General features: G+C 36.6%; 1 protein-coding gene across 4 annotated transcripts in view; it reads left to right on the top strand.

Moving 5' to 3' along the window:
- Positions 1-27,756, top strand: part of rptor (regulatory associated protein of MTOR, complex 1) — a 230,872-nt gene that overhangs the window by 69,406 nt on the left and 133,710 nt on the right. For all 4 annotated transcript variants that reach the window (XM_023268573.3, XM_023268571.3, XM_035947406.2 and 1 more), the window contains exons 5-6: positions 11,657-11,815; positions 15,224-15,370. In XM_023268573.3, the coding sequence (XP_023124341.2) occupies positions 11,657-11,815; positions 15,224-15,370 (306 nt within the window). The remainder of the gene's footprint in view (positions 1-11,656; positions 11,816-15,223; positions 15,371-27,756) is intronic.

Genomic DNA, 27,756 nt, shown 5'->3' with positions numbered 1-27,756 from the left:
AATCTAAGTCTAACTAAAGCTAAAAATTGTGATATTTTCTCAAAATCACTTCATTCTGTATGTTTATTGAAGAATTTGCCAAAAGTAAACTGTTTGCTTTAATCACCATCTTTTACCTGCTTTTTGAGAAGACAAACAGATCAATCAATACTGATGTTACCTTAGTTGTCTACAATGATATGAGTCATTTTAACAGACTAAAGAAACATGTAAATATGATTAACAGTGCCTGAGTGTTTCCTTCTTCCCTAGAAAGATGGTCCTGATATTTTGCAGGGCGGCTAAAAAATACTGGTAATCTGGAGGATGTGATGGAAGTTTGTCTGTGATTCATATAAAGCAACAAAAAGGGGCTTTGAAACATATTCTTTCATCTTTCTGCTCTTTGTTTGTCTCTCAGTGTTTCTGTTTCTTCGGTTTATCTCACATCTGAACCAGCCTGGTGCTGCTGTTGCTCAGATGTTGGTCGCTGATGGGAAGCCAAAGGTCGACTTTGCTCAGTTAAGCTCAGTGACAACAAGTGGCTGCTGCTGTCATCCAACTTAACAAGTCCTCGACTTAGTTTTTTCTATTTAGCAGCAGGACAACTGAGCCACTTGTTTCTTAATAGAAAACAAGATACTGAATCCATCCAGGCGCTTGACTCTTTGTTTTTTTGTGTAAATTATATATATATATGTCTGTATAGTTGTGGAAAAAAGTTTTCGGACACCCTTAAAATTTTACACAATCTTAAATATTATCATGGAATATTTGTGGAAAAATCTTTTTTGTTGTTTCAAAAGGTTTGGCTGCATTAGACAGACACAAATAAATGCAGATGATGTTTTTTTGGTTTATTATCTACAAGAAAAACTCACAAAACTAAATCCTTGACAGTTTCAATATATCAGTTCTCAACATTGTCGGTATCAAAGTCAACAAATAACAGAGAATGTGTTCAAAACTGAACAAAAAATAAATAAACCATCACATCATCAACTTAATATTTAGTATTCCTGCCATTAGCACGCAGTAGAGCTCTACTCTTGGCTGGCATGTTCCCCACGAGCCTTTCACACTATTGAGGGATAATCTTGTCCCATTCTTCTTGAATCGCTGCTTTTAATTCTTCTAAATTCTTTGGTTTAAAGTTTGAAACAGACCTTTTGATAATCCACCACAGATTTTCAATGGGGCTCATGTCCGAGGATTGAGCTGGCCACCTGGATACTGTACTCCTGCAGCCAAGTTCTACTGGCCCTGGATGTGTTCAAGGGGCATTATCTGGTAGAAATATCCAGTTTTGACCTCGACTAAACAGTGCAGAAGGGAGCATGTGGGTTTGGAGAATACTCAATACTTGGCAGAGTTCAATGTGCCATCACAGCCAGTGAGATGACCAACACCAGCAGCACTCATGCATTACTGGTTTTTTCATCTTCTTCTGTGCAGGTTCACTACTCTACAAAATCACCTCAATCATTCTGGAGTCAGTGATTTTATTCCAAACAAAATTATTCAAGTTATCTGGTATATTGCAGAAAATCCAAGATATCACAGTTCCGTTATTGTGCATCTCCAGTAGGACTCCTGTTGTTTTTCCACTTGCCTTTTGTGTTGCCTAAAAAGTCGCTCGCTAAGCTCCCGCAGCCCCTCACAGCTTTAACAGTCTGTGTTTAATTGCATCCTGAATGCTGGTGGTGCTTTGAAAAGGTCGCCTGTTCTGTGGAACTGACACCTTGATGAATGGCGTTGGAGGCGACACAGAACACACCTTTAAGAAGAGTTTGTTTCGTGCGGCCTTGATGGATATAATGGAGGTGTTTTATAGCGATGAAGGCAGACAGCTGCAGTTTGTGTCAACCTCTGGAGAGAGTTTCTCCCTGCAGGAGGCTGCAGCGCCCCCTTCAGGTCAAGACAGGTAATTTAGCACAGTGCCAATTTCTGTCGTGCCACATTTATCTGTAAGAAGACAATTTCTGTTTGTAAAACAAGTACTGTTTTTATCCACTGTTCAACCCTCTGAGCTCGAAACTGTTTCCTTGTGATTTTTGGTCCTGCCTCATTTTTACTCACTGTGGACTCATTTTTCACTGCAATATAAAATCCTGCACCGCTATGGAAGCAGCACAAGCACAAAAAAGGAGAGAGAACTTAAAATAATCTTTTATGCACTATAGCGAATTTATGCCATAAATCGTATAAAAGAACAAACATAAGCAGGAGTATGTATTTTGGTTATTTATAAATAAAACAAACAGCTAATAATGTAGAAATCCTGACTGAAATATGACATTTATGTTTGTTACATTGATGATCAGTTTACTACTGCACATCTGATGGAGTGGAGGCCTCTGTGCACACTTAGATAATAGTTCTCATCTACATTATTAATAATACTAATACTACTACTACTACTAATAATAATAAAATTATTTGTAATGCACTTCTCATTTCGGCAAAATGTCAAAGTGCTACATTGAAGATATAAAACGGATAAAAACAAAACAATCAGATAAAATAACAATAAAAAACAGAAACTTCAGGGGCACGTTTAATTAAAAGCTTTGTTAAACAGAAAGGTCTTTAGGTCTTTTTTAAAAACATCCGCTGTCTGTGGAGCTCTCAGGTGGTCAGGGAGGGAGTTTCATATGTGAGGAGCCTCTGTCTCCCATGGTCCAGAGTTTGGTTCTGGGCAGGCGGAGGAGGTGATAGTTACTAGTGCGGATTTTTACATTTTGTTTTCTTATTTTACTGTTTATACTTTTACTGTTTTTTTATACACAAATGGAAAGAACAGATGGATGGAGACACTTTATGACTATGAAGTCAAATTTCTAAGTTGCCGACTTTTGATTTTACTGGTTTTCGATGTTCACGTCATTTTGGTGAGCACCTTGGGTTAGATTCAGAAATAACATAAAGGTTACACTGCCATAGAAAATGTATAGCAAGGAAAAGTTGAATTTCCTTCATTAACTATTTCACATTTACAACATTTTTCCAAATGACCACGTGTTAAAAATACTGGTAAAAAATGTTACGATAAACACTTTACTACTTCCATTCAATACTCGTCTCAAGTCTACTATTTTTAAACACAGCGTGCAGTTCAACCTATTTCAGCCAAAAAGAATTGTTTTTGACATGGCACTTTGTTTCCCCTTGGTCATGAATGGCTTCACAGTGAGGAGTGCAGAATCTTTTGTTTTTAATCAAATCTGTTTTGACCAAACAGTTCATTTTGGGCAATTTTTAAAATGAAACATGTAAAATAAAATGATTTTGACTCTGCAGCGCCCCCATCAGGTTCTAATGAGTTGGGTTTTTCACACAATCATGTCTCCATCTGCAAGAAAACTGTCACTGGTATATTTAAATGGACTCTCCAAGGTGTCTTCCTCATACATATGAATCTGTCCTAATCTCTGCATGCCACTTGAATCTAATATGCTCAGCTGTCATGAATGTAAATGAAGGCCTCTGAACACAATTGGGAATCATCAGAAGTAGCAGCTACAAGCAGTAAAGTGTAAATACTTCTCCCACCTGCCTCCATCTTCTCTTTCCTCAATTAATTCAGCACTTTCCTCCAAAATTTCCACTTTCCAATAGGAGCTCTGGTTTCAGATGCTGCACCTCCATCACTGCGGGTCCCTCACTAACACCATTACACCGTTCAGATACCACTTGATATCATCGGGAGCCTCTCGGCATTCAGACGCTTTTATCTGATTATCCCCAAATTGAATCAGGCTGCCAGCTCTGCTATCACACTGCAATTCAAAACTCTTGCAGATACGGGAAACTGAAATGTTGGCATCTTTGATCAGAGTCTGCTGCTTGGCCTCTGCAGTGAGCAAGTGATAATTTAATTCTGCAAATCAGGACGACGAATCGCAAATTAATGATCGGGGGTTTACAGCATCCAGCGTCATTTAAATAATGACCACACAGCTGCAGCATTCAAAACACAAAGCTTCATGAGTTATTGGATGGTTCCAGGAGTCATAAATGCAGCTGACATTATGCATGATTAGCAGTAATTCTGAATCACACAAGACACTGTGGAAATTGACTCTTTCACCCTCTGAACCTGTAAAAACCTGCTTGCCAGGTTTGACAGGAATGCTGTCTTTAAAAATCACCCAAATGACACCCTTAATGTAGAACAGAACTGTAAAAACAGTATGAATAGCTGGATTTTGAACTTCCCAACGTCCTGTACAGTATCGTTGTTTGAAAAATCATCCAAGACCAAACTTAAAATCATGATATTTGATCAAAATCACTATATATGGTGTGTTATTTAAAAATTTACCAAAAATAAATCTTTTCTGCAAAGTCAGTTCTGCAAAACCATATTAATAATATTATTCTGTGCTTCTTGGCGCAACTGTGAAGCCATTAGTGACTTGGCTGCGGCTGACAGTCTTGAGACAAAAGATCTGGGAGTTTTCGGCTAAACTGCAGTCTGTGTCCACAGAGCAGAGAAGAGACGAGTAGGGAGCCAAAAATGTAAATAGTTAAATATCTGTAGTACGTAGAGGCACCATTTCTTTCCCGATTCTCTCAGCTTTTGTAAAATAAATGGTAAAAGAAGTTGAACTTTTGTTTTTTCTTTGTTCTGAGATTTATACCATTCTAATGGGGCCATTCTGCACGAAAAAACACATTTCTGAATTCTCTCTACTTCCAGCCATGGTTGTGCTGTCTCCATAGATGTGCAGGATTTTATACGGAGCTCAGAAGGTTGAAATAAGATGGTTTTTGGTACACCTATATACACTGATAAATGGAGAATAAAATAGCCAAGGCCATGAAAAACAAATAAAGACCAGTCATTAATGAAGGCGGGCAAAACATTCATTTGTTCAATGAAAACTTTACCCTGGAACAGTTTTCCACGCTTAAAAACAGCTACTAAACATTGAGTTTTTTTAAGTTCTTTTTTTCCCCCCAAATTAATTAGAAAAGCAGTTTTGTCACAGTAAGATATGTCCTGTAGTTGTAGTTGCTCAACACAAGAGTTTGCAGATTTTTAAAGCTTTATTTCTGTGAGTTTGGCATGAAATTAGTTTAGCTTTGTGTAAAGAGTTTTCTTTTGTCTTTGTATAAAGTGTTTTCAGACAACTGTGTTATGTAGAACTCAAGCAGTTGATGTCACACAATCTCAGCATTCATCAATTAAAACACTGGAGACATCAGTTTAATGCTACAAATGTACCTCATTAATTTAAATCCTGAGTTTAAGATATAAAATATTAGATACTATACCAAATTAACTGACTGAACTTATCCACAGATTTAAAGTGGTAGAGAAGAAGAACTCTCTTTTAACTTTTTAAACCCCAAGTGTCTTTTGCTCCTGTCACATTTTTTTGTTTGCTGTGTACTCATTTTATTGCAATGTAAAGTCCTGCACCTCTGTGGAAACAGCACAGCCATGACTAGTGGAGGGGACTCAGAATTGTCATTTATGGAGTATAACACAATTACAATGCCATAAATCATAAAAGAAGAAAATGAATGCAGGTTAAATTTCTTTTGCAAATATTGAAAAAACTGGAAATCAACATTTGCAACATTTTTCAAAGTTCCCACAGGTTTTACAAGCACTGGACAACAATGCTAACTTTAGATACTATAGATATTTTACCTTAAAAATTTTCAGTTTGTTTCCATACTGGCTCCTAACTGCTCTGTGCAAACACAGCCTGCAGTTCAACCTAGTTAAGCCAAAGCATCCTGGAATTTTTGTCATGGAGCAGTTGTTTTGCAGCTTAGTCACTAATGGCTTCATTGTTGCATGAATCTGGTGAAACCAGTTTATTTTTGCCAAATTTTTAAATGAGATGTCTAATGAAGTGGATTTGAAGCTTTTAATGTGTATTTCAGTATCAAAATGGGACAGTGCTTAACATTCGATTAGTTCAAGAACTGTCAGAAAGGTGTAAGTTTGACAATTCTTTCTGTTTTTATAGTGTGTGGCTCTGATAAATGGTGTTATTTGGGCTGTTTTTAAAAACGTGTTTCAATTCATCTGCAGGGTTTTCCGGTTCAGAGGGTTAAGTTACTGCTGTGAAATGTGTATTCCATTTTGCTGAATATATCAAATTGAGAGCACTTTCACGTGGCAGATAAACGGAAAACAGACTAAATAAGTATTATCTAAAAAAAATGCTGTTCAAAAACACTCAAATTAAAAATAAAGACTTGGTTTCACATAAAAAGCCTGCGTCTTTGTAAATGTGACGTAAAACAAAAGGGATATTTTTGTCATGAAGTGAAATCTTTTTCTATTTGACCATCTCTGTTTAGTCACGATTTTGTAAGTAAATGGAACCCAGTTAAGATCTGTGGCTGTTTCTTTGTCTTGCTGTTTTTGTCAGTTTCATTTGCTGGAAGTTTTTGCCAGAAGTTGAAGTTGAAATATGGCTTCTTGTGATTCAAAGCCATTTGACAGGAGGCAGCAGGCTGTTTGGTAAAAGGCCTGTTACTTATGCAACAGAAGGGCCTTGGTGAGTGTGATAATGATTCAGACTGGGCTAAACAGGAGCTTTTCTGTTGCATAACTAGTTGACACCTCGGTGTCCCTTCCATCCACACACTTTATTTAACGAAGTGCTCAAACAATGCGCGTCTTTTGTCCGCTTTAAATTTTCTTCTGCCGACTTTAATAAAACCACCCAGATTGGTGGAGTTTGATCTAAAGTCTGCAACAGGTGGGGAAGAAAACAAGCTGACAGCAGCGAAGCAAAAGTAGATCCATGTCAAACTCAGCAATTTGTGTTTTTTAAGTTTATGTGAAGTTTCTGCTGCTAGCTTTTCCCTGCAACTCTCAAAAAACCTCAGAGGTTTTCAGAGCTTTATTTTCCTGACTAGTAATTTTTCCTATCAACAGCTTGTTTAAAGTTCATAGAAGTGCAAAAGCCTCCTTGCTGGCCCACAGATTCTCTGCAGTTAAACCAGCTATCTCTCACAGCTTCATGGTTTTGGCGCCCACAGTTTTTTTTTTTTAGATGATTATAGATCGAACATGTGAAAGAGTTTATAAGAAGTTTTGGCATCTTGGAAAACACAACGTCTATGTCTGAGTCAATATGATGTTGGATCATTGCAAACAAAATGTCTTTATGTGATCTGCCAGCGTGTTAGTCACTTCAGTTCTGATTCAGACTCTTATTTTTGGGATGATATTTTCAAATCAGGACATTGTCTTTCTTTAGTGTAAGAAAATGTTGAGGTTCTGAATTTGTTCATTGGTGTTGAAGAACCGTTCAGAATGGATTCTGCTCCTTGGGTTGTACCATATTTTGTGGGTAAAACACTTCTTTTGGTTAAGTGGGGTATAAATTATTTGGGATTTGAACTAATCTTGAGCTGAGACTGGATTTTTGGGGGCAATATCAATATTGAGAGAGTAAAACGTTCAAATAATGATGTATCGGCTGATACTCTAACATACATGTTAAAGTAATATTGAAACACCACTTGACTCCGCACCACTGTCTGTAGTATGCACTCTGCTACATGTGCTGCAGGCAGTGCTGAGAAGGTTGTGAAAAACAGAGTTGGAGTTGCTCTGCTGGTGGCAGCGTTTCTATGTTACCCTGAGCATCTTTTTCTGCATTATGTGCTGCACAAAATAATTTGTACATCTTGTAGCATCTTGAGCAGCTGTAATTCATGTTTGTTGTGATTTGTATTGGGATGCTATTTGTTTCCCATTCTCTGGTCACAACACGAAACGCACCAACTTTTGGGGTGCATTCAACACATTGCACTTAATGCTGAAATTTCATGTCAGGTGCATTAACCATCTAAACCCCAAAACCCACCAGCAAGTTTTAAAGCCATATTATCCTCAAAAACATCACAAAAAAAATCACACCCTTTGTCATAAGCAGAAGTTATAAAAACTTTTCAATTTTCAGCTCTCTGGCGGTCCATGAACTTCTCATCTGTGAAGTACTGTTTTGTGGAAAAAATAACTAACTCTAAGCTGAAAATTGTGATTTTTTTTTTTTAATTAAAATCGCTTTCCACATCTCGTTTTGCCAAAAGTAAACAGTTGGAACAACCAGTTTCTGTGAAAAACCAAAAATTCTGTGTTCCTCAGTACAACTGTGAGGCCATGAGTTACTCAGCTGTGATCAACAGTCACAAGTATAGAAACAGATTAAAAGTGTAAATAGTAAAATATCTCTCGCATGTAGTCACCATTTCTTCAAGCATTTGTAACACCTGTGGGCACCATTGTCAGTTTTTATAGCATAAATAATCAGCAAAATTCAACTTTTGGTGTTCCTTTGTTTTGATTTATGGCATTATGATGGTGTTATACTGAACAACAGACATTTCTGAGTTCTCCTCCTTCATCTTCTTCATGGTTGTTCTGTTTCCATAGAAATGCAGGACTTTATATTGCAGTGAAAAATGAGCCCACAGTGAGTAAAAAGGTAACAGGAGAAAAATGCAGCCAAATAACTGCTTGGAGTTTAGAGGGTTTTATGCAGAATTTTTTCTTTTTAACAGAATCTTGTAAGAGAACATGGTTTATTTTTGGCTATTTTTTGAAACAGACAAATAGAAAAAGGTGATTTTGATAAAATCTCACAATAATAAACTTAGATATGGCTGATTTCCATAATGAACAGCATATCACAAATACGTCATAGACACTTGAAAGCTAGAAATTGAATGTTGCTATTTTCCCTTTTTTCTTGTTCTTTTTCTAGTACAACATGCCTGTCAAACCTACCAGTTAATTTTGAGGCAGTTCCTCATTGGCTTCACCTTTTATATCTGGTGGCTCCATCTATATTTTTCAATACAGTCTTTGGTTTAAGACCTGCTGACCGTCACACGTGATTTATATTATTGTCATTTTCATCAGTCTGTTCAGTGACTGAACAGTAAAGTTGCATTTGTCTTTTTTTCTCTCACCATCTTGATCTGGAGTGCAGAGCAGCTGGACCTGCTCGTAGTGTTTGTACACAACGCTGAAACAAAAGGATGTTAACTGGTTCTGCAGAAACATCTGCATCCATTATGCTTCTTTGATCATCAAATCTCTACAAGCTTTTCCTTTGTTACCTGGTTTTACGCAGCATTGAAGGAGCCTCTTCTCTAACTGTCGGCATACAGACTGTACAGGAGGTTGCAACAAATAAATTCCATCAACCTGAAGTTAACTTGTTGAATGAACTCAAGTTCATGTATTTGTTTCTTACAAGAGTAAAGTTACCATTTTGTTCTGTGTTCTTGTCTGCTCTGCTGATTCGTTTCAGTTTGTAATGTGGGGTCAGTGCTTCTCTGAAAGGATTTTCTTCAGAGGTTTCTCTCCATTATTGTTCAGTTACCTTGAATTTTCAGAAAAACATCTTTGCTTCTCAGCTTCTCAGAGGACAGCTCAGTGTCTCAAGAACCTTCTTTTACACATTTCTGTGACTCCTCATTGTAGCCTTCAACTTGAAAATATGGAAACAATGTGATCCTAAATTTTGAAAATCTAATTTGTCCTGTTGTTACTGTAAATGATTTGTTGGAGTCTTACTTAACGTCTGAATTGTGGACATCATTTCTGGCACAAGGTGTTTCAGTATCCTTGAAGAAAGAATTTCTCGACCACAGGAATCAAAATAAACAGAAGATAGGCGTTGGTATTTCAGTCACTGCTGGATCAATATGACTTCGTTCTTCAGTAACTCTCACATTCGAAGCCTTGTGATGCCTGAAACATGTAAAGAAAACCACCAAAATGATCCTTGTCATGGCCTCCAGCCTAGCTTTGCATAGGCATTTCTATATTTCTGATGCTGTTCTTCTATGCATCTCCTTTGCCTGAGGCGGCTGTATTACTTTCATTTAAACCTCACTAATACCAGCAAGTGTTGCATCATTTCACCTGATGAAAGAGGAGGTTGTAATGTTCCCCAAAGCATCTGCTACCACTTACCGATGAGAGAATCCACAACTGTGAATGTCATGTATTTTATTTTGTTAATTTATTTTACTATGTTGTATAAATTCCACATAACAATGATCAATGGTCACAAACTGAATGAACCAGAAATGCAGTGAATTTTCAGCTTGTCCTTGTTGACAGATCAGCCAACAGATCCCAGAAGACAGGTCAGCTTTATTTGAACATAAATACTTTTTTCAGACTTATTTTTCACTGCAATATAAATTTCTGCTCCTCTATTTAAACAGAACAACCGTGAAGGAGAGAGAACTCGGCAATGTCTTTTGTACAGCATGACATTGATAGAATGACAAAATATACATTGAAATAGCCTGGAATTAACATTTGCAACAGTTTTCCAAGTGCCCACAGGTTTTACTGCTTAAATCTGTATTCTGTTTCCATACTTTTCTCTTTGTAAACACAGCCTGCAATTCAGACGAAAACTCCCCGATTTTTTGTCAAATGACTGTTAACCACATCTGAGTTTTTAAAGCCTTCACTGTTTTGCTTTTTGTACAGAATTTAGTTCTGTACAAATCAAAACCATTGTAGTTAGTACAATGGTTTATTTTTGGCAAAGTTTTAAATGAGACATAGAATAAAATTAAGTATCATGTTTTTAAGCACAGATTTGGCTAATTTTTCACATAAAAACCAAAAATCATTGAGTTCAAAAACTGTTGAAAGTTGAAATGTGATTATTCCTTCTGTTTGTTTGTTTGTTTTTTACTATTTTTACTTTAAAAGATGAAATTTCTGATGTTTTCTGCTTACATTTTTAATTTGTTTACACACTGGTCTCCTCTCTGCTCTGTGTAAACACATCCTGCAGTTCAACTGAAAAGTCCGTGAATTTTCATAATGTGACTATTGGTTGCAGCTGAGCCACTAATGACTTTTTGGTTGTTTGTTACTAATTTAGTTAGTACAGACAGTTCATTTTTTGGCAAATTTCTAAATGAGACACATAGAATAAAGTGATTTTGATGAAATATCATGATTTTAAGCCTAGATTTGTTTTTTTGTTGTTACACAGGGGTAGTTAAAGGACTGTTGGAAAGTTGAAAATGTGTTGATTTCTTATGTTTTCTCTAGTAAATAGTGTAATGCTGACAATTTTAGCACTAAAGATAACATTTCTGATGTTATCTACTTAAGTTTTTGCCTCCTGTTAAACTGAAAAGTCCCTGAATTTTTGTAAAGTCACTAATGACTTTTTAGTTGTGACAAGGGGCACAGAGATTTTTTATTTATTTATTTTTTGTACCTCATCCGGTTAGGGCAAACATTTGGTTTTTTGTAGTTTTTTAGGTGAGACATGCAGAGTTTGATGGCATATCACGGCTTATATCAGCTTATATTTGGCAAAGTTTCCCTATGGAATAGCATGCCACAGATGAGTCATACAAGGAAGTTCAGACCATTTAAAAATCTGCTTTTTTTGTTTTTCTTAAGAAGACAACATGCCTTTTGAACATACCAGTAGGTTTTGGGGTTCAGAGAATGAGACAGTAAAGGTCCAAGAATTGATCCTTGTGGAACTCCATAAGCTACAGTACAACTTGTGAACAACAGTGTAACCAACCCAGTGACGAACAAGACCAGTTTCTGAAACCAGATGTCTACCGTGTCTATAAAACACCTTAGTCACAGATGTTACAGTCATGTTAACATCTTCTTATTCTTCTTTCCTGATTTCAGGCGCGTTACAAGCAGAGTCTGGACCCCACAGTGGACGAAGTGAAGAAACTTTGCACTTCGCTGAGACGCAACGCCAAAGAAGAGCGAGTTCTCTTCCACTACAACGGCCACGGAGTGCCGCGACCCACCGTCAATGGAGAGATCTGGGTCTTTAACAAGGTACCACACATCCACTGATTGGATATTCACAAAAACACACTCTCACATTCACAAAGACTTGCAGCCCTGTAATTGGTTGGAAGACTCAAAACAACTTCATGAATCCCAGCAGGGAAGTTGTTTTGTAATTATCTGCCACCTTGATGTCACCAGTCATGTTTGAAAATGCAATTATAATGTGATTAGGGAAATAATCAGCTCAAATTAAATAATCATCACACTCCCATTGGATTAATTCTGTAAAGTTTGCAGCTACGTCGAACATCATCACTTAAGCACTGCAACTTTATCCACATGAACATGTAATTGTACCTGCTGAGATGTGACTAAAAGCTCAGAAACAGGCAGGAGAACAGAACCTTGAGTTTTGGGCTGTTCTGTGTTGTTTGTTTTGGTGCTGAGAGTTCTGAAACGCATTTTTTTTTTTTTTTTTTTTTTTAAGATTTAAAGAATAAAAGCAGAAGATGTGGTTTAAATTTTTTGAAAAAATAAGACCTTTATGATTAAACTTTCTCTTTCTTTCAACTTTTAACAAGTTCACCTACATGTTTCAGTGTTTTTCTTTTTTAATGAACAACAGTTTTTGTAAATCCTGCACCCTCACGATCATTTATTTTCGTATTTTTTTGTTTATGTGAGAGAATACATTGTTCTTTCATGACATATTACATTTTGTAAATTTTCCTTTTTGTGGTTTAAAAGCCAATTGAAGCAGTATTGGCAGATTTGAAGAAAGACGCACAAAACCTGTTCAATAAACTAGTGTTTGATTAAGAAAAAAGAAGTTCAATATTTCTTGTATTTGTTCAACTAAAAACACACCGAATAGTGATTTTTATGTCTTGTTACACCACTACTGAAAAAGGCTATATACTTTATATACGCATTTGTAGCTTTGAGTAATAAGACCACATGCTTTGGTGTTTGTTTTTTTTTTATTCATACCGTCGATAGATTGTTGAAAAGAGCTGAACTTTGTGTGACAGTGATGATTATCTGGTGCTTGAAAAAGCTAAAAACAAGATTCTCATCTTCAAAGAACAACAATCTGTTGGTTCAACTTCTTTACATTGTAATTTTAGTTTTTGAACTCTTTGGAATCTGAAGAACGATTTTACACACAGAGATCAGTTCACTCATCACAGGGGAGTTTTTTTTGCTCAGCCAGTGCAAACAGCTGCATAACTTCCTCTGTAGCTCTGGTCTGAGCAGAGATCAGCGCTGATGATGTCCTCGGGGTTGTCTCTGACTCAGCCTCAGACTAAGGATTTGTTCAGTAACAGAGAATGTAAAAGAAAGCGGCTGAAAGAAGTTGAGTTATGGGGATTGTTGTCCACTTTGCACGCTCATCTTCTGCCTGGACCTCATTATTAGTGCCTTATTTCTCACCATCTGGCCATCAACCTCTCCTTTAAAATGCTGGAATTAAAGAATATACACTTTCTCCTTTAGAATTTAATTCAAATCAATTGCCAAAGTAGTTGACATTTTTATTTAATTCCACATATTTAACTTTGTACCTTTTACCCCTGATTGCAAAGAAGTGTGTGATAGTCTGCTGTTTTAGGTTCAAATCTGCAGGTTTTCAACAACACAAGCCATGAATTGGCCTTTAATGGTCTCAATAGAAAGTGCATGTTACTAATTGTGCAAAGGCTCAGGCCTTGTCCACACAAATTTAGATGTTTTGCAAAATAAACATTTTCCTTTATATTTTGGGTCTTTCTTCCACATAAACAGTCTTGTAGCTCACTCAAACTGAGATTTTTTTTTTTTTTTTCAAACGCCTTCTGAAGTGCAGATTTCAAAGCTCTGGTTTGTGTGAAGCAGTGAGGACATATGAAATGGAAAGTTTGGGTAATTATGCCACACCTCGGTTTGTGTACTTGATATACAACATTTGCAGTTGATCACTCTGGTGGGTTTGAAAGATATGTTATCTTGAAAATATCCTGCAGAATTACCCCGTTTGTCAGAGTCAGGAGGGGTAAGAACATAAAAACTTCTCAGATTTTCAACTTTCCACTGGACCTTGAACGAATCTAGGGTGACTTTTGGTTTTGTTGGGGAAATTACCCAAAACTAAGCTTAAAATTTTAATATTTGGTCCAAAACACTTTATTTTACATTTAATTTAAATAAATATCTAAAACAGTTTGCTCTAAGTATATAATTGAAAAAAACGAAATATTGATTTGGTTGTGCCCAGTAGTTATGTCACAAAAATTCAGAGACTTCTTGGCTGAACTGCAGAAAGTGTTTACACAGAGCAGAGAGGAGATGAGTACAGAAAATACATGTCAGTAGTAAAATATTTATAGCATGTGGAGCCATCATGCTTTTTGTTGATAGTAGTAACACCTCTAGGCACGTGGAAACATTCTAATTATGTTGTTCTGCACAGAAGACATTTCTCTCCCTCTTTACAGTTGTTCTGTTTCCATAGAGGTGCAGGACTTTATATTGCAGTGAAAAATGAGCCCACAGTGAGTAAAAATCAGACAGGATTTAAAAACACCCAGAAACTACTTGGTGTTCAGAGGGTTAAAATGTGCAGAAACAATAAAACAAGAGTCTTTTTCTGATGTATATAAAGATATTTAATTAAACTATGGTTGTATAGGGAATATATCTGCTTGAAAAAATGTCCGTACTAGTGTGTAGAAGGCCTCTGTTAGTCCTACATCAAAAAGTAGCCTTTAATTGTCCATCCGTCAAGCCTTCGTTTAGAAACTCAAATTGGACTGTGGTCAAAAAGCAAGTTAAACAAAGATTTCTGAACCTTCCTGCAGTCAGGAAGCACAAATGGCTTTATAACCAAACATAAAAATGCAGTTTATCTACACACAGTGATCAGCAATGAGCTCCACTGATGAATAGAAACTCACTGACGGCAGCGAATCAGACATAAAATCCTGAGTTGTTTCATGGCCACGTCCTATAAGTAAGGACCCTCTCACAATGATGCACTGCTGCTGTCTGGATTCAGCAGTCGCCTCCTCGTCCTCAGCACACCCTCGGGCCTTATGTCCTCTCCGTCTACCTCTGTTCTTTCCTCTTTTTTTCTCCGCATTTTTATTTCTTTTCCTATAAAACGAGTCTGCTGTGTCACTGGCTGCTGAAACGGGGCATCGGTGGGGGATTTGGTGTTGAAGCAACATCAGAAAAGTTGCGCAAAATCACATTTTCCATTAAGTTATAGTGTCGTGGTTACTGGATTTGTACTTATCCTTCTTTCTCTCCCTCATTATAATGTTCGCTCTCCTCCCTCATCAAACAGATGACTGGTTAATATTTAAACACAAATCTATAAAAGTGAGTTATCAGCAATAACATGATGTGCCGTCTCTCTCATTTCTCACTCTGACACGTGCTTGTATTTTTTCCTCTCCATTTTTTACCCCCCAGAACTACACTCAGTACATCCCGCTGTCCATCTACGACCTACAGACGTGGATGGGGAGTCCGTCCATTTTCGTGTACGACTGCTCCAATGCGGGAATTATTGTCAAGTCCTTCAAGCAGTTTGCCCTGCAGAGAGAGCAGGAGCTGGAGGTGAGCAGCTTGTGGTTTACATGGGGATGTCATTCTGAAATTCTATGATTTTAGATAGTAATTTTGATACCACACCCAAAAAATAAACCAAACACAGAATTGTATTGTAACGTCAATTGTTTTAGTGAAAAACTTCGGAAGGAGGCTTCAAATAACAAAAAAAACATGGCTGTTAGTTAACTGTCTGAACCCCAGAACCTACTGGCAGGTTTGAAAGGTATGTTGTCTTTACAAACTCACCAAATTTACACCATTTATCAGAGCCAGAAACTGTAAAAATACAAAGAATCATGAGATTTCAAACTTTCTGGCAGTCCTTGAACTACACATCTGTTATGTAACGTTCAGTTGTGAAACTTAACTGAATCTATACTTAAAATCTTGATATTTCATTTAAATTACTTCATTCTACTTGTCTCACTTAAAAATTTGCCAAAAATGAACTGTTTGCTAAAATAAGATTTTGTAAAAATCTGAAAATTCTGCACCGCTTAGTGCAACCATAAGGCCTTTTTTGACATAGCTACAAGTAACGGACATGTAATAAAAATTCTGTGACTTTTTGGGTGAACTATAGGCTGTATTCATTGCAGACAGGAGAAACTCTCTGGCAGTACTTGATCTACTCTTTCGTTATGTTCCATTTAGTTGAAAAACATGACCAAATCTAAGCTTAAAATTGTGTGTTTCATCAAAATTGCTTTATTCTAGTTGTCTGAATTAAAAACAAATGGTTTGCTGAAATGAGATTCTATTTAAAACCAAAAATTCTGTGCTCTTTGATCCAAATGTGAAGCCTGTAGTAATTCAGCTGCAACAGTCACAAGGCAAAAATTCAGAGGCGTGTTGTTCCGTTCATCTAAGCCGAATATCTTGATATTTCATCAAAATCGCTTCATTTAACATTTCTTACTTTTAAAAAATGTCAAAAATAAAGCATTGCTCTGACCAGACTCTGTCGAAAACAAAGCTTCTGAGCTCCTCTGCGAAACCTTGAACCCTTTAGTGACACACCGGCAACCAACAGTCATGTGACAAAAATTCATCGACTTTTTGGGCTGAACTGCAGGCTGTGTTCACGCAGGACTAATAGGAAACGTACAGAAACAAATTACAAATGTAAAGGTAGCTACCTATTATATTTACAGTCACATTTTTTTCCCCGTATCGCTAACATCTGTGGACACTTGGAAAAATGTTGTACATATTGATTAGAGATTTTTTTTTATTGTAAAATAAATAATTAAAGAATTTCTACTTTTCTTTTTCTTTATTTAATGATTATGTAGTTAAAACTGTTTCATAGTGCACAGAAGACATTTCTGAGTTCTCAGTTTCCAGGACTTCATATTGCAGTGAAAAATGAGGTCACAGTGATTAAAGATGTGACGGGAGCAAAAATGGAAAATGCCCAGAAACTGCTTGGAGTTCAGCGTCACTTAGCTCGCATTATGAGCTACTGCTAAAGCCAAGTTAGCCTTAAAAAACTAAGTTAGCCTTTGTGAATGTTGTGTGTGGGGCATGCTGTTAATTTCACAAGAAGTGAAACTATCTCAGGGTTTATATCTTTTATGTTTCTTTTTTTCAGCTGCTAATTTACATTTGCAGTTTTTCTTCCATTCGCTCCAAATACATTCTGGCATCTAAACTTATAAGGTGACTTTTTTTTCGCCTCTTTTTCTACAAGTTGCTGTGGACTTGTTGCCCCACTTTCAGTATCTTCAGTCCCACAGAGAATAGGCACATTCTCTGAATTTTGCATTCCTCATGTTTACTGCATGTCACAACACAGCAGCCGTGAATTAGTAGTAGAATAGTAATTGGGAAGAAAAACACTGAAAAGATTATGAGTCATGCAAACAGTCAGCATTCAGACAACCAAGCTGAGATGATGTGTTGGTATTTATTTGGAGTTGTTAGGGGCAAACTGGGTGACTCTTTGGAGCTCAGGCTCACCCTGGTAGATGCAGCATTTATAAAGGAGGCCTAATTGGTGTCACTGACATTCGAGTCCAAGCTGCTCAGATGGAAACTTGGATGAAAAATCCAGGATGTCCTCAGTGCTGTGATGCAGCCAATCAGACAGGCAGCTGCATCTAAATGATTGAGTTGTCCACAAAAACAACAGCAGCACGAGCCTCAGTCCTTTCAGCGCTTTATCTTTTTATTATTTCTCTTTCTCTCTCCCGGCTATGGCATGCTATGTGAATTTCTAATGAGAAGGCGCTGTCATTCATCTCAATTATTCATGGAGGAGTTTCAGCCTGACTGTAGATTAGCTGGGAAGCGAGCAAGAGGAAGGTACAGGATGAAGAAGAGCTGCTGTATCACGGGTTAGAAAGAAGGCGGAGGCAAACTGCTGAGTTGCTGCAATGCTTGACAGAAGCCGTCACAAGTGTTTCTCCATCCTGCTGCTGTTTTGTATTCGAGTTCGCAGAGGTCGGCTACAGGGCTAAAATCACAATTAGTGTTTGGCGAAGCATCACACAGGTTCTTTGACAAGCTGCTCACTAGTCATTATCTGGGGTGAAATCAAAGATCGTACTCAAGACAGACTTTTTGAAGAAAGACTTATTGAATTTTGAATCTTCCGACAGTCCTTGAACTTCGTCTGGAAAATGAAGCAAATCAAAGCTTAAATTCTGACTTCATTTTATTAGACATGTCTCATTAAAAATATCTCAAAAATAGGCATGTTTGCATTAAACACGTAGTCTAAAAAATAAAAAAAATTCAGCGCTCCTGTACACAACCATGAAGCCACGATTGACTCAGCTGTGACCAACAGTCATCTGACAAAAATTCAACAACTTTTCTGCTGAACTGCAGGCAAAGAAGCAAGTATGGAAATAAATTGGAGGTAAATAAAACATACTTGATCCAAAAAATAAATGCAGCATGGCTCACAAATGATAGACAACGTAGGACGTTGTTGGAAGATAAATTCAGCATGGTGAAATACACTATGCTGAATGTGAATACTTAAATAAATATTGCATGTAGTGTTGATAACATCTGTTGGCACTTGAGAGAAATTGTAAATGTTGATTCCAAGTCTTTCCAATTTTAGTAAGATGAAATAATCACAGGAATTTTACTTTTACTTTTTTATGATTTATGACATTTAGGGATAGGTACCGAGCCCCGAGGTGAAATTTTTAAGGACCGGAGGACCAATATGCTACAACGTTAATGGTTCTGTTAATGATACTATAGAGCGTAAGAAGAACGTTGTGTTCCACATTTTGTCTCGTTATTAAGATATGCCTGGTGTTTGTGTCTTTGATGCACTTTTGCTTTCTAAATCCAAAACTGCAGTTCTGTCGGCCTAATCTGTGCAGCAACACACAGGTAACAAACTGATTAAACTTCACTACAGTTGATGCAGAAAATGCTCGTTGCCACAAAAGTAACACAATCCATCTGTGGAAACTTTCAGTGTAAGTTCATCATGTACAGACGGAGAAATAATTGACTGCTGAGCTCGTAGTTCATCACTAACCAGGTTTGTTGTGTTTGCTAGCAGCCGGAACACGGAGGTAACTAAATTATACAAACACAGGCCAATGATTAAAAATATTCTAAAGCCATTTAACTGTGGCTGTGTTCAGATAATTAGTCAGAAATTAAGAGTAACATGTGAACTGTCGCTCATAATTTCAGTTTCCCTACCAGAGCACAAAACAGCAGGATTTAGTGGTTTGAGGGCTGCAGACAAACTCTGTCAGACTTTATTTTCACTGTTTCTGACTGAATGTTGGTGTTGCTGGTAGAAGAAGTGAAACAGGTTTTATCAGCATAAAGCTATGTTTTTTACTTAATATCTGTCCCAGGTGGAGGTTTTCATTCTGATATAATGCTGGAATGTTTCATGAAACACTTTGCGTGTTTTATTTTGGGAGTAAAATCTGTCACACTGTCCACATATGAGAAAATGAAGTTCGTAATTTGTTATGTTTTTTTCCCTTTAAAATCAAAACAAACTAAAGCAGTCAAACATACAGTTAAGAATAGTATTAAAGCACCGAACCGATAAGCAGTATTGATAAAAGTAGCGTTAACATCTGAACGATACCCATCCAAAATGACATTTCAACACTAAAGACATTTCTAAGTTCCATGTCCTTCTGGATGGACTGTTTCTATACCGATGCAGGACTTTATGTTGTAGTGAAAATTGTGCCCACAGTGAGCACAAATGTGACAGCAGCAATACATAATGACACAGGTCATACACCTTACCCTAGCCCTGTTAAAAGGAGCCTAAAAGAGTGCACATTGAATTAAAAATAACCTATAAAGTAACAAGAACGATAGTATTTATGAAGAGTAATGAGCTACTACAGTCAAAAGCAGTAGATACATAGTAAATACCACAGTATGTTGCTCTTTATGTACAGTCAATGGATTGGGCAATTACATTTATTTGTCCAAAGTACAAATGCATTAAGAAGTTAATGCCAGTCCTGATTTTGGGTGAAATATAGTGTAGTATATATTTAGTATGATCTTTTTTTCTCAACCTGTTCCTCAAAACATACCCACTATGTTTGAAACAGCAGCTCCTCTAGTTTACAATCTTCTTCCAGCTGACTTTTTGCATATTGAAAATGAATTGAAACCATTCGCGTAAAGATTCTGAGCTTGTGATTCTCTGACAAAGCAGCTGAAGTAGCGCGTTAGCTTCAAACAGAGCAGAGTTGAAACGCCCAGCGAGCTGGTGGGAGGCGACGCTCCTTCTTGTAGCTGGTTTGTACGAGGGTTACTGACTAATGGGCCGCTTGGGGTTCAGCCGAGGCTTCAGCCAAGATAAAAGTTTGAGCGAATGCTGCCTGTTGTCAGCTGAGTGTAATCTGAGTCGAATCACAGCTTGAAGACGTGGAGGAAGATCATGAAGTGGTGGAGGTCAGCAGAGAGACGCTGCGTGACTGAGGCACGAATGAGGCATGAATGGACCGAAACTTAACTGTAAAAAACGTTTTTCAAACAGTTTTGACTGTAATTTTTATGGACAAGTTACTGCTATTTTACAGATTTTTGAAAAGAGTGCATGTACTTGTAAGTATTTGTATGTGTAGGGATTCAAATATGACTTTTTTTAAACTTTTGATTTGTATTATACAGATTTTCCCTGCTTTGTTAAATTACAGACATTAACTAGTAAAAACAAAGATCAATATTAATTAACATAACTGTAACAAAAAACGCAAAAAATTGCCAAAACTGTACATAATGTCCACATTAAAAAAATATGTTTTTTTACAAAATTTTATTTATTCTCACAATATTTAACTGTAAAATCAGACTGTTTCTTAAATTTACTTATTCATTTATTTTTGCTGTATTTCAGTCAGCCAAAAACTATGGTTTCATATATTTTACAGATATTAGCCATTTTGGGGAAAAAAAAAGTAAATTAGGAATAAGGGAGGAGAAAAGAAATATGGACAAAACTGTCAACATTGTTCTCATTAAAACTGTGTATTTTTTTACAAATAATAGTTTGGTTTTTGTTGTTTGTTTTTTTTACAACATTGCGCCATAAAATTGACTATTTATAGTGTGTTTAAATCAGCAAAAGATTGTGCTATTTTACAGATGTTTGCATTATTTGAAAGAATATTTTTTTATATTAAGGGATTGAAAAATGATAAATAATTTGTTTTACTATTACTTCACTATTTGTCCTTGTTTTGTTAAATTACGGATCATATCTCATAAAATTAAAATAAAGTCTTAATTTACATGTTAACCATAGCAAACAAGTCCAGAACTGTAAATCATATCCACTTAAAAGATGTGTATTTCACATTCGTAGTAATTATGCCATTTTACTATATTTAATCCACTAAAAATATCCATATTTTATACATAGCTGCTGTCATTTTTAAACATTTTTACAATTTTTAAATGTTACAGAGGTCCATCATTTTTACATATTTTCCCTGGCATCGTTAATGCTAACTTTTCAGAGTTTTGTGTTGTTTAGTTTTTGAGTTTTGACTGGTCAGTTTTGGAGACTATGTTTAGTCCCAGCAGGGCACACAGTGTTCTCTAAAGCCATTAGCTGCACCGTTGCACTAAAAGTAATTCAAGGTTTAACTGCGTGACCTCAGTCAGGAAATAACCTGAGGAAGTCCTTAGGTTAAATGCATGAGAAGCTGCGTAACATCCATAATAATTCCACTTTTCCAGCTCAGTGCTCTGCTGTTCACCACCGTCAGGAGCAAAGCGTAACAGGAGGTGTAGTGGAAAACAAAGAGGGAGTCGATGACTTCCGGAGACGTTTTAATCATGCAGGAGATGATCCAAGCAGGGAGTCCCCCGACTCGCCCACACAGTCAGGTATCCTCATGTGAGTCATGACACTGTGTTCACGTGGGTGGAGTCATCTGACGGCATGAATGATGAATTCATAATGTATATATCCAATAAAGAAACTGGCAGCATGAGTGCCATTACTAAAGGTGGAATACTGTAAGGTTCAAAATCTCTAAAAAATAAAATCATGACTGTAACGGCAAATATTTGTTAAATACTGATATTTCAGCTGCTTTAAATAAAAATAAATCTTGTAAATTTACAGACACGCATTGTAAAAACAACATATTATTGTTTGTAAAATGTAGATTTTTAATATGGACATTATTTACAGTTTTGCCCTATTTTTTATGGTCAGTCTGTAAAAAATAATCAGATCTTCTGTGATTTTACTAATTATTATTTGTAAGAAAAATCAATAGTGTTGAATTTTTCTTTCAAACAATGGATATGTATCTAGAAAATAGTGATATTTTTGCTGATTTAACTACAGTAAAAAAAAATGTAAAGGAATGCTTTGCCATTTGTAGCAATGTAGATTTTTAATTCTGATGTTTTTTACAGGTTTGACCTGTCACTTAAAGGTCAACATGTAAATTAATCTTCTGCAGAATGAAAACAAATGTGAAAATCATTCACAATTTTTCAATCCTGTATCATTTTTCTATTAAATAATGACAAATATCAATAAAAGTATGCTTTTTTCTTTATTTAAATATAATAAAAATAGAGATATTTTACAGTCAAATTTTGGGACAGAACAAATTTTATTTGTACAAATACAGATTTTTGATGTGGCATTATGTATAGTTTTGGTCTTTTTTGTTATTTTTATATTGTTTTGTAGGTCTAAATGTGAATAACATTTTTTCTGTTACTTCACTAGTTATTTTCTGTAATTAACAAAACAGAGACAATTTGTAAACTAACTGTTAATAACAATTATTTAGTATTCTTCAAGCCCTAGTTTGGATAATTTTTCTTTCAAATAACTGCAAATATCTATAAAATACTATTTATTTACTATTTATAATAATTGCAGATTTTTAATGCAGACGTTGTTGTAATTAACATCTAAGTTACTGCCTTTTCCAGTGATTTTTACCAGTTATTATTTGTAGTTTAGCCAAACAGGGAAAATCTGTATAATAACAGTAGTTGTTCGAAAAAAAGAAGTTTGTTAAAATTGTTCCAAAGCTTTTTTTTTTTTTTCAGTGTAAAAGGACATGCCTGATGTGGAGCCGCTGTGATGCAGATGTGATGTTGTGTCTGTGTGTGTGTGTGTGTGTGTGTGTGTGTGTGTGTGTGTCTGAGTGCTCTATTATAGGGCCACCTGCTTCCTTTTAAATATCTCATCACTTCCTGCGTGCACTCAGCAAACACGCTCGCTGCATTAGCTGCAGGGCGGAAAGAGGAGTGTTCGTAGAGAATCACTGCAGCGCTCAGTGGACTGTAAGAGCTGCTGTGTGTCCGTGTGCGTCTGTGTGTGCCTGTGTGTGTCTGTGTGTGTCTGTGTGTGTCTGTGTGTGTTGTGGTTTCAGTGTTTGTGTTGCTGCCGTTTCCAGGACGCTCACATTAAGCCGCCTCCTTCTATCATTTTAATGAATAATGAATGAGCGGCTGTAAAAATGTATTTCTCCACTCCAGTAGCATTTCTATAGCCCTGTGTGCACATACACATCTGAAACCCTCCTCCTGTATTGGATTAGTGTCACTTTATTTAACCCTCGGAGCTCCAAGCAGGTTTTTGGTGCATGTCTTTGCTCCTGTCACATTTTTATTCACTGTGTTAATTTGTCCACTCCAGTATGATGTCCTGTAGATCCATGAAAACGACACAGCCATGCCTAGAAGGAGAGAGAACTTTATAAGCCATAATTCAGGAAAATAGGTGATTTTCTTGTATTATTTATTTTACAAAAATGTATAGAATAACATGGCTTCAGCATTCATTCATCATAGTGTCCACAAGTGTTTAAACACGTGATAACAATGGTGAGTCTGTATACTGTAAGATATTTGACTACTTACATTTTTACTAGTAATTTGTTTCCATACCAGTCTTCGATCTACTCTTTGTAAACACAGCTGTTCAGTTCAGCTGAAAAGTGGTCATGCACCTATTTATCACAGCTGATTTGCAAAAGGCTTCCTAGTTGTCCTGACAAATGCAGCATTTTATTTTATTTTATTTTTTTTTTTTTACAGAATCAGGTTGGAGCAAATGGTTTGTTTTTGGCAAATTTTCAAAGAAAACAAGGTAAATCAAGTAAATTTGAGTTGTACAAAAACTGAAAAAATTGTCATAAATCCTAGAACCAGAAACACGCAAAAGTTGAACTTCTTTTATTAATAATGTTTCTGGAATGTAACAAACCTTAAATTATCTTTTAACTTTATTCCAAGTGCCCACAGGTAGTAGCAATACTGGACGTAAGATGCTAACTACATCCTATAGATGCTTAACTGTTTGAATTTGCCAACTTCTACAACTGTTTTTCACCATGTTTCACCATGAATGTATCTTCCAACATCTTGCTCCTCTGTCCACTGTTTTTGAGCCATGTTACATTTATTTTATTGATCAGGTATTTTTTGTTTTTCTCTCATTCTCTCTAATTTGTTTCCATCTTTGTCTCCTGGGTGGTTTGTATAAACACAGACTGCAGTTCGGCTGAATATTCACTTAGATTTCACTTGATTTATTTCTTTATTTTTATTTTTGTCACGCTGGTCACAGTAGAGTTGACTGTGGCTTTTCAATTGCACAGAGGAGCATAGATTTATTTTTTACAGGATGTTGTTCAAGCAAGCAGTTAATTTTTATACTACTAATATTTTACTGCTTACATTTTTAATAACTTCCGTACATGTCCTTTATCTGCTCTGTGCTTGCAGTTCAGCTGAAACTTTCCAGAATTTTTGTCCCATAAATGTTGCTCACAGGTGATTCACACTTGGTTTCTTAGTTGCACCAAGGAGCACCAAATTTTGTGCAGATCGAACCATTTATTTTTGGCAGTTTCTTTAAAGGAGGCATGTAGAATTCAGCAATTCAGATGAAATACCATAGTTTTTAACAAAGATTTGGTCAGTTTTCCAAATGATATGTTCAAGAACCACTGAAAACTTAAACATCTGATGATTGTCTGTTTTACTGGTGTCTGGATCTGATAAATGGTGTAATTGTGGTGTTTCTTTTAGATAACATGCCTTTCAAACCCAGCAGCGCTTTTAAGGTTCAGAGGGTTAAGAGAGGAATTCTCAACAATTAAATTGTACTCTGATATCCCCGGCGGAAGAGAGAAAAGAAAGCTGTCATGGTGATTTTCATGGTAATTTGCGAGATTACAATATGCTAATGGGATAATTACAGTGGATGCTTGGCATTAATCAGCTTCTGCTGGCAGCGGCATTGTCGTATTTACTGTTCGGATTACTGTGGCACGCTGTCGGGCTTTCTCCCAATCCCTTTCAGGAGACAATACTGCTGTTATGGTTGACACAACGAGAGGTTTTAAGAAACCCTGCTTTTGTTTGTGGCATCTGCGTCTGCGAGCGAACTGACATTTTCCTCATTAGAGAGCGAGAAAAGAGCAATCTTGATGCGAGAAGACTAGCAGAGATCCAGCAACAATCCCACTCACCAAGAATTTCAAAGAGAAATGAAATATGCATTTGGTTGGAGAAAAAAAGGAAAAAGAGGCATGCACAGCTGCACGTTATCACTCCACCCGCCCTCCATTAATTAAGATTGTTCTGTATTTTTAATATCATAATTTATTCATGTGTGTGCAGAGCTTCTTATAGAGCAGCACTGTAAATACATAATGTCTCGCACTGAGATCTGAGCTTCTTTCTTTTTTTTCCCTTATTATAGAGTCAACTAATGAGTTATTGGACCAGCTGAGAGCAGGAAGCCTGTGAAATATGCACAGCAGCAGCAGCAGCAGCAGCAGCACAGAGGCATTATATAAACCTACACAAGTTTAATTAGCTTAACTGGAGACATTTGAATCAGGCACTTATAGGAGTAAAATCCAGATGCTTCCTTTCCTATTTAGTGTATAGTGACAAATGAATATTCCAGGGTTTGAATGGGTTTTTTATTTGCATTTCCCCATTCAACCAGCAGATCATTTGCTGTATTTGTTTTCTCGTCTCATCATCTAATTGACGGAGCTCAGCCTCAGAAAGACGAGCGTGTCCTACCTCAGTTCTTTCCTCAGGTGTTGTGGATTTACCCCGACTTGCATCAGATGCTGATATACAGCAGCTGCATGCTGGAGAGGTCCGGCAAGCAGATTCCTTTCAGTGTCTTTGCTCTTACTGCTGCAAGGAATGAGATTCTGTAGCGTTTCATGAATTCAAAAATCCATCCATTGAATCTTTTTAGGTGGTGTGTTTGACATCACGCGTCCATAATCACTGCTACTTGTGTATTTTCTTTGCTTTGTTCATATTTTTCTTCATTGTGGGCTCATTTTTCACTGCATTGTAAAGTCCTGCACCTCTGTGGAAGCAGCACAACCATGTTGAATGACAGAGAACTTAGAAATGTCTTCTGTGACACAGTTAGAATGACACAAATCCTTAACAAAAAAGCAAATAGCTAATATTTTTTAAAGATTAGACAAACCTGGAGTCATCATGTACAGCACTTTTCCACGTGACCACAGGTATTACCAAAACTGTAGTGGCTCCACATACAAGAGGCAGTGAACTATTTGCTTTTTTACATCTACCAGCTGCGTTTTCACTCTATTTTACATGTCAGCTTCAGAAAGATGTTTCACCATGCTGAATGTCTCTCCCAACAACGTGCTACTCTGTACATCATTTTGGAACCATGCTGCATTGATTTTTTTTTCAATCCAGTCTGTTTTTTTTCCTCTCAGTCTTTCTAGTTTGTTTCCATACTTGTTCCTTCTCTGCTTTGTGTTCAACACTGCCTGCAGTTCAGCTGAAAAATCTCTCACAGCTGAGTCACTACTGGCTTCTCAGTTGAGGAGAAGAGCTTTTTTTTTACAGAATCTGATGCAAATATTTAATTTTCGGCATTTTTGAATAATTTAACCGAAAGAAATCCTTTGTACATCAATCAACTGGTGTGCAGGAGAGGATCGAACATATCCCAAAGTTTCAAAAAGACTCCTGCAAACTGTTGAACTTGCACAAATACAACAATGAATGAACAGTGGTGCTGGAGTTATGTGGATATTTTAAATGAGACATGTAGAATAAAATAATTTTGATGGAATAACAGAAGTTTAAGCTTGGATTTGATTAATTTTCTCAATGGTAACACGCCTTACAAATGGTAGTTCCAGGACCATCGGAAAGTTGGGAATCAGACAGTTATTTGTGTTTTTTCACCGTCTAACTCCAATAAATGTTTAATTTTGGCAATGTTTATATTTTTTTATTATTTTTTTTTTTAAAGATAACACAATGTCAAACTTGCTGGTGGGTTTTGGAGCTCAGAGGGTTAAGCTGTGTGTTGGATCTACTGTATATGTACAGAGGAATCCAAAAGTTTGTCGCCATGAAAAGGAAAAAAAACCCTCCTGTTTTGAGTTTAATATGAAAACGTTTAATTACCAAAAAAATATCCACATTGTTAGAGTTATTAGAGTGTCATATTACAGTGAGAAATCCTTAAAATGTCCATGAATTTCAGAATATTTCAGTATTTGTTTTCCTCCTTTTGTTTAAATGAAGCAGCACTCGAGCTGCCTGAACTCTGCGTTCACCATCTGCCTCTAACAGAGATTCATCAGTAAACTGGACTTTATGTCATCATCTTCAGTTAAAATGCAACTGTCACACCCTTGTTGCTGTTTCTGAGAAGTATTTTCGAGATGCATCAGGTCCTCTGAGACTAGACGCCTTCTTCTCACAGGACTTTTGCTGATTAGAGTTCTTTATTCAGTAAATTCTGTTCAGCATCTTTCTCCTACATGTGCTTTTAAATCCTTACAGTTTGTGATTATTTCCAGGGTTCCATAAATACGCTAGAGTTTCTTTGCTCGTATTATTTGATGTCGGTGTGTGATGATATGATT

This window comes from Amphiprion ocellaris, chromosome 4 (genome assembly GCF_022539595.1).
Source record: "Amphiprion ocellaris isolate individual 3 ecotype Okinawa chromosome 4, ASM2253959v1, whole genome shotgun sequence".
Lineage (NCBI taxonomy): Eukaryota > Metazoa > Chordata > Actinopteri > Pomacentridae > Amphiprion > Amphiprion ocellaris.
This window is presented reverse-complemented; position numbering and strand designations above follow the sequence as displayed.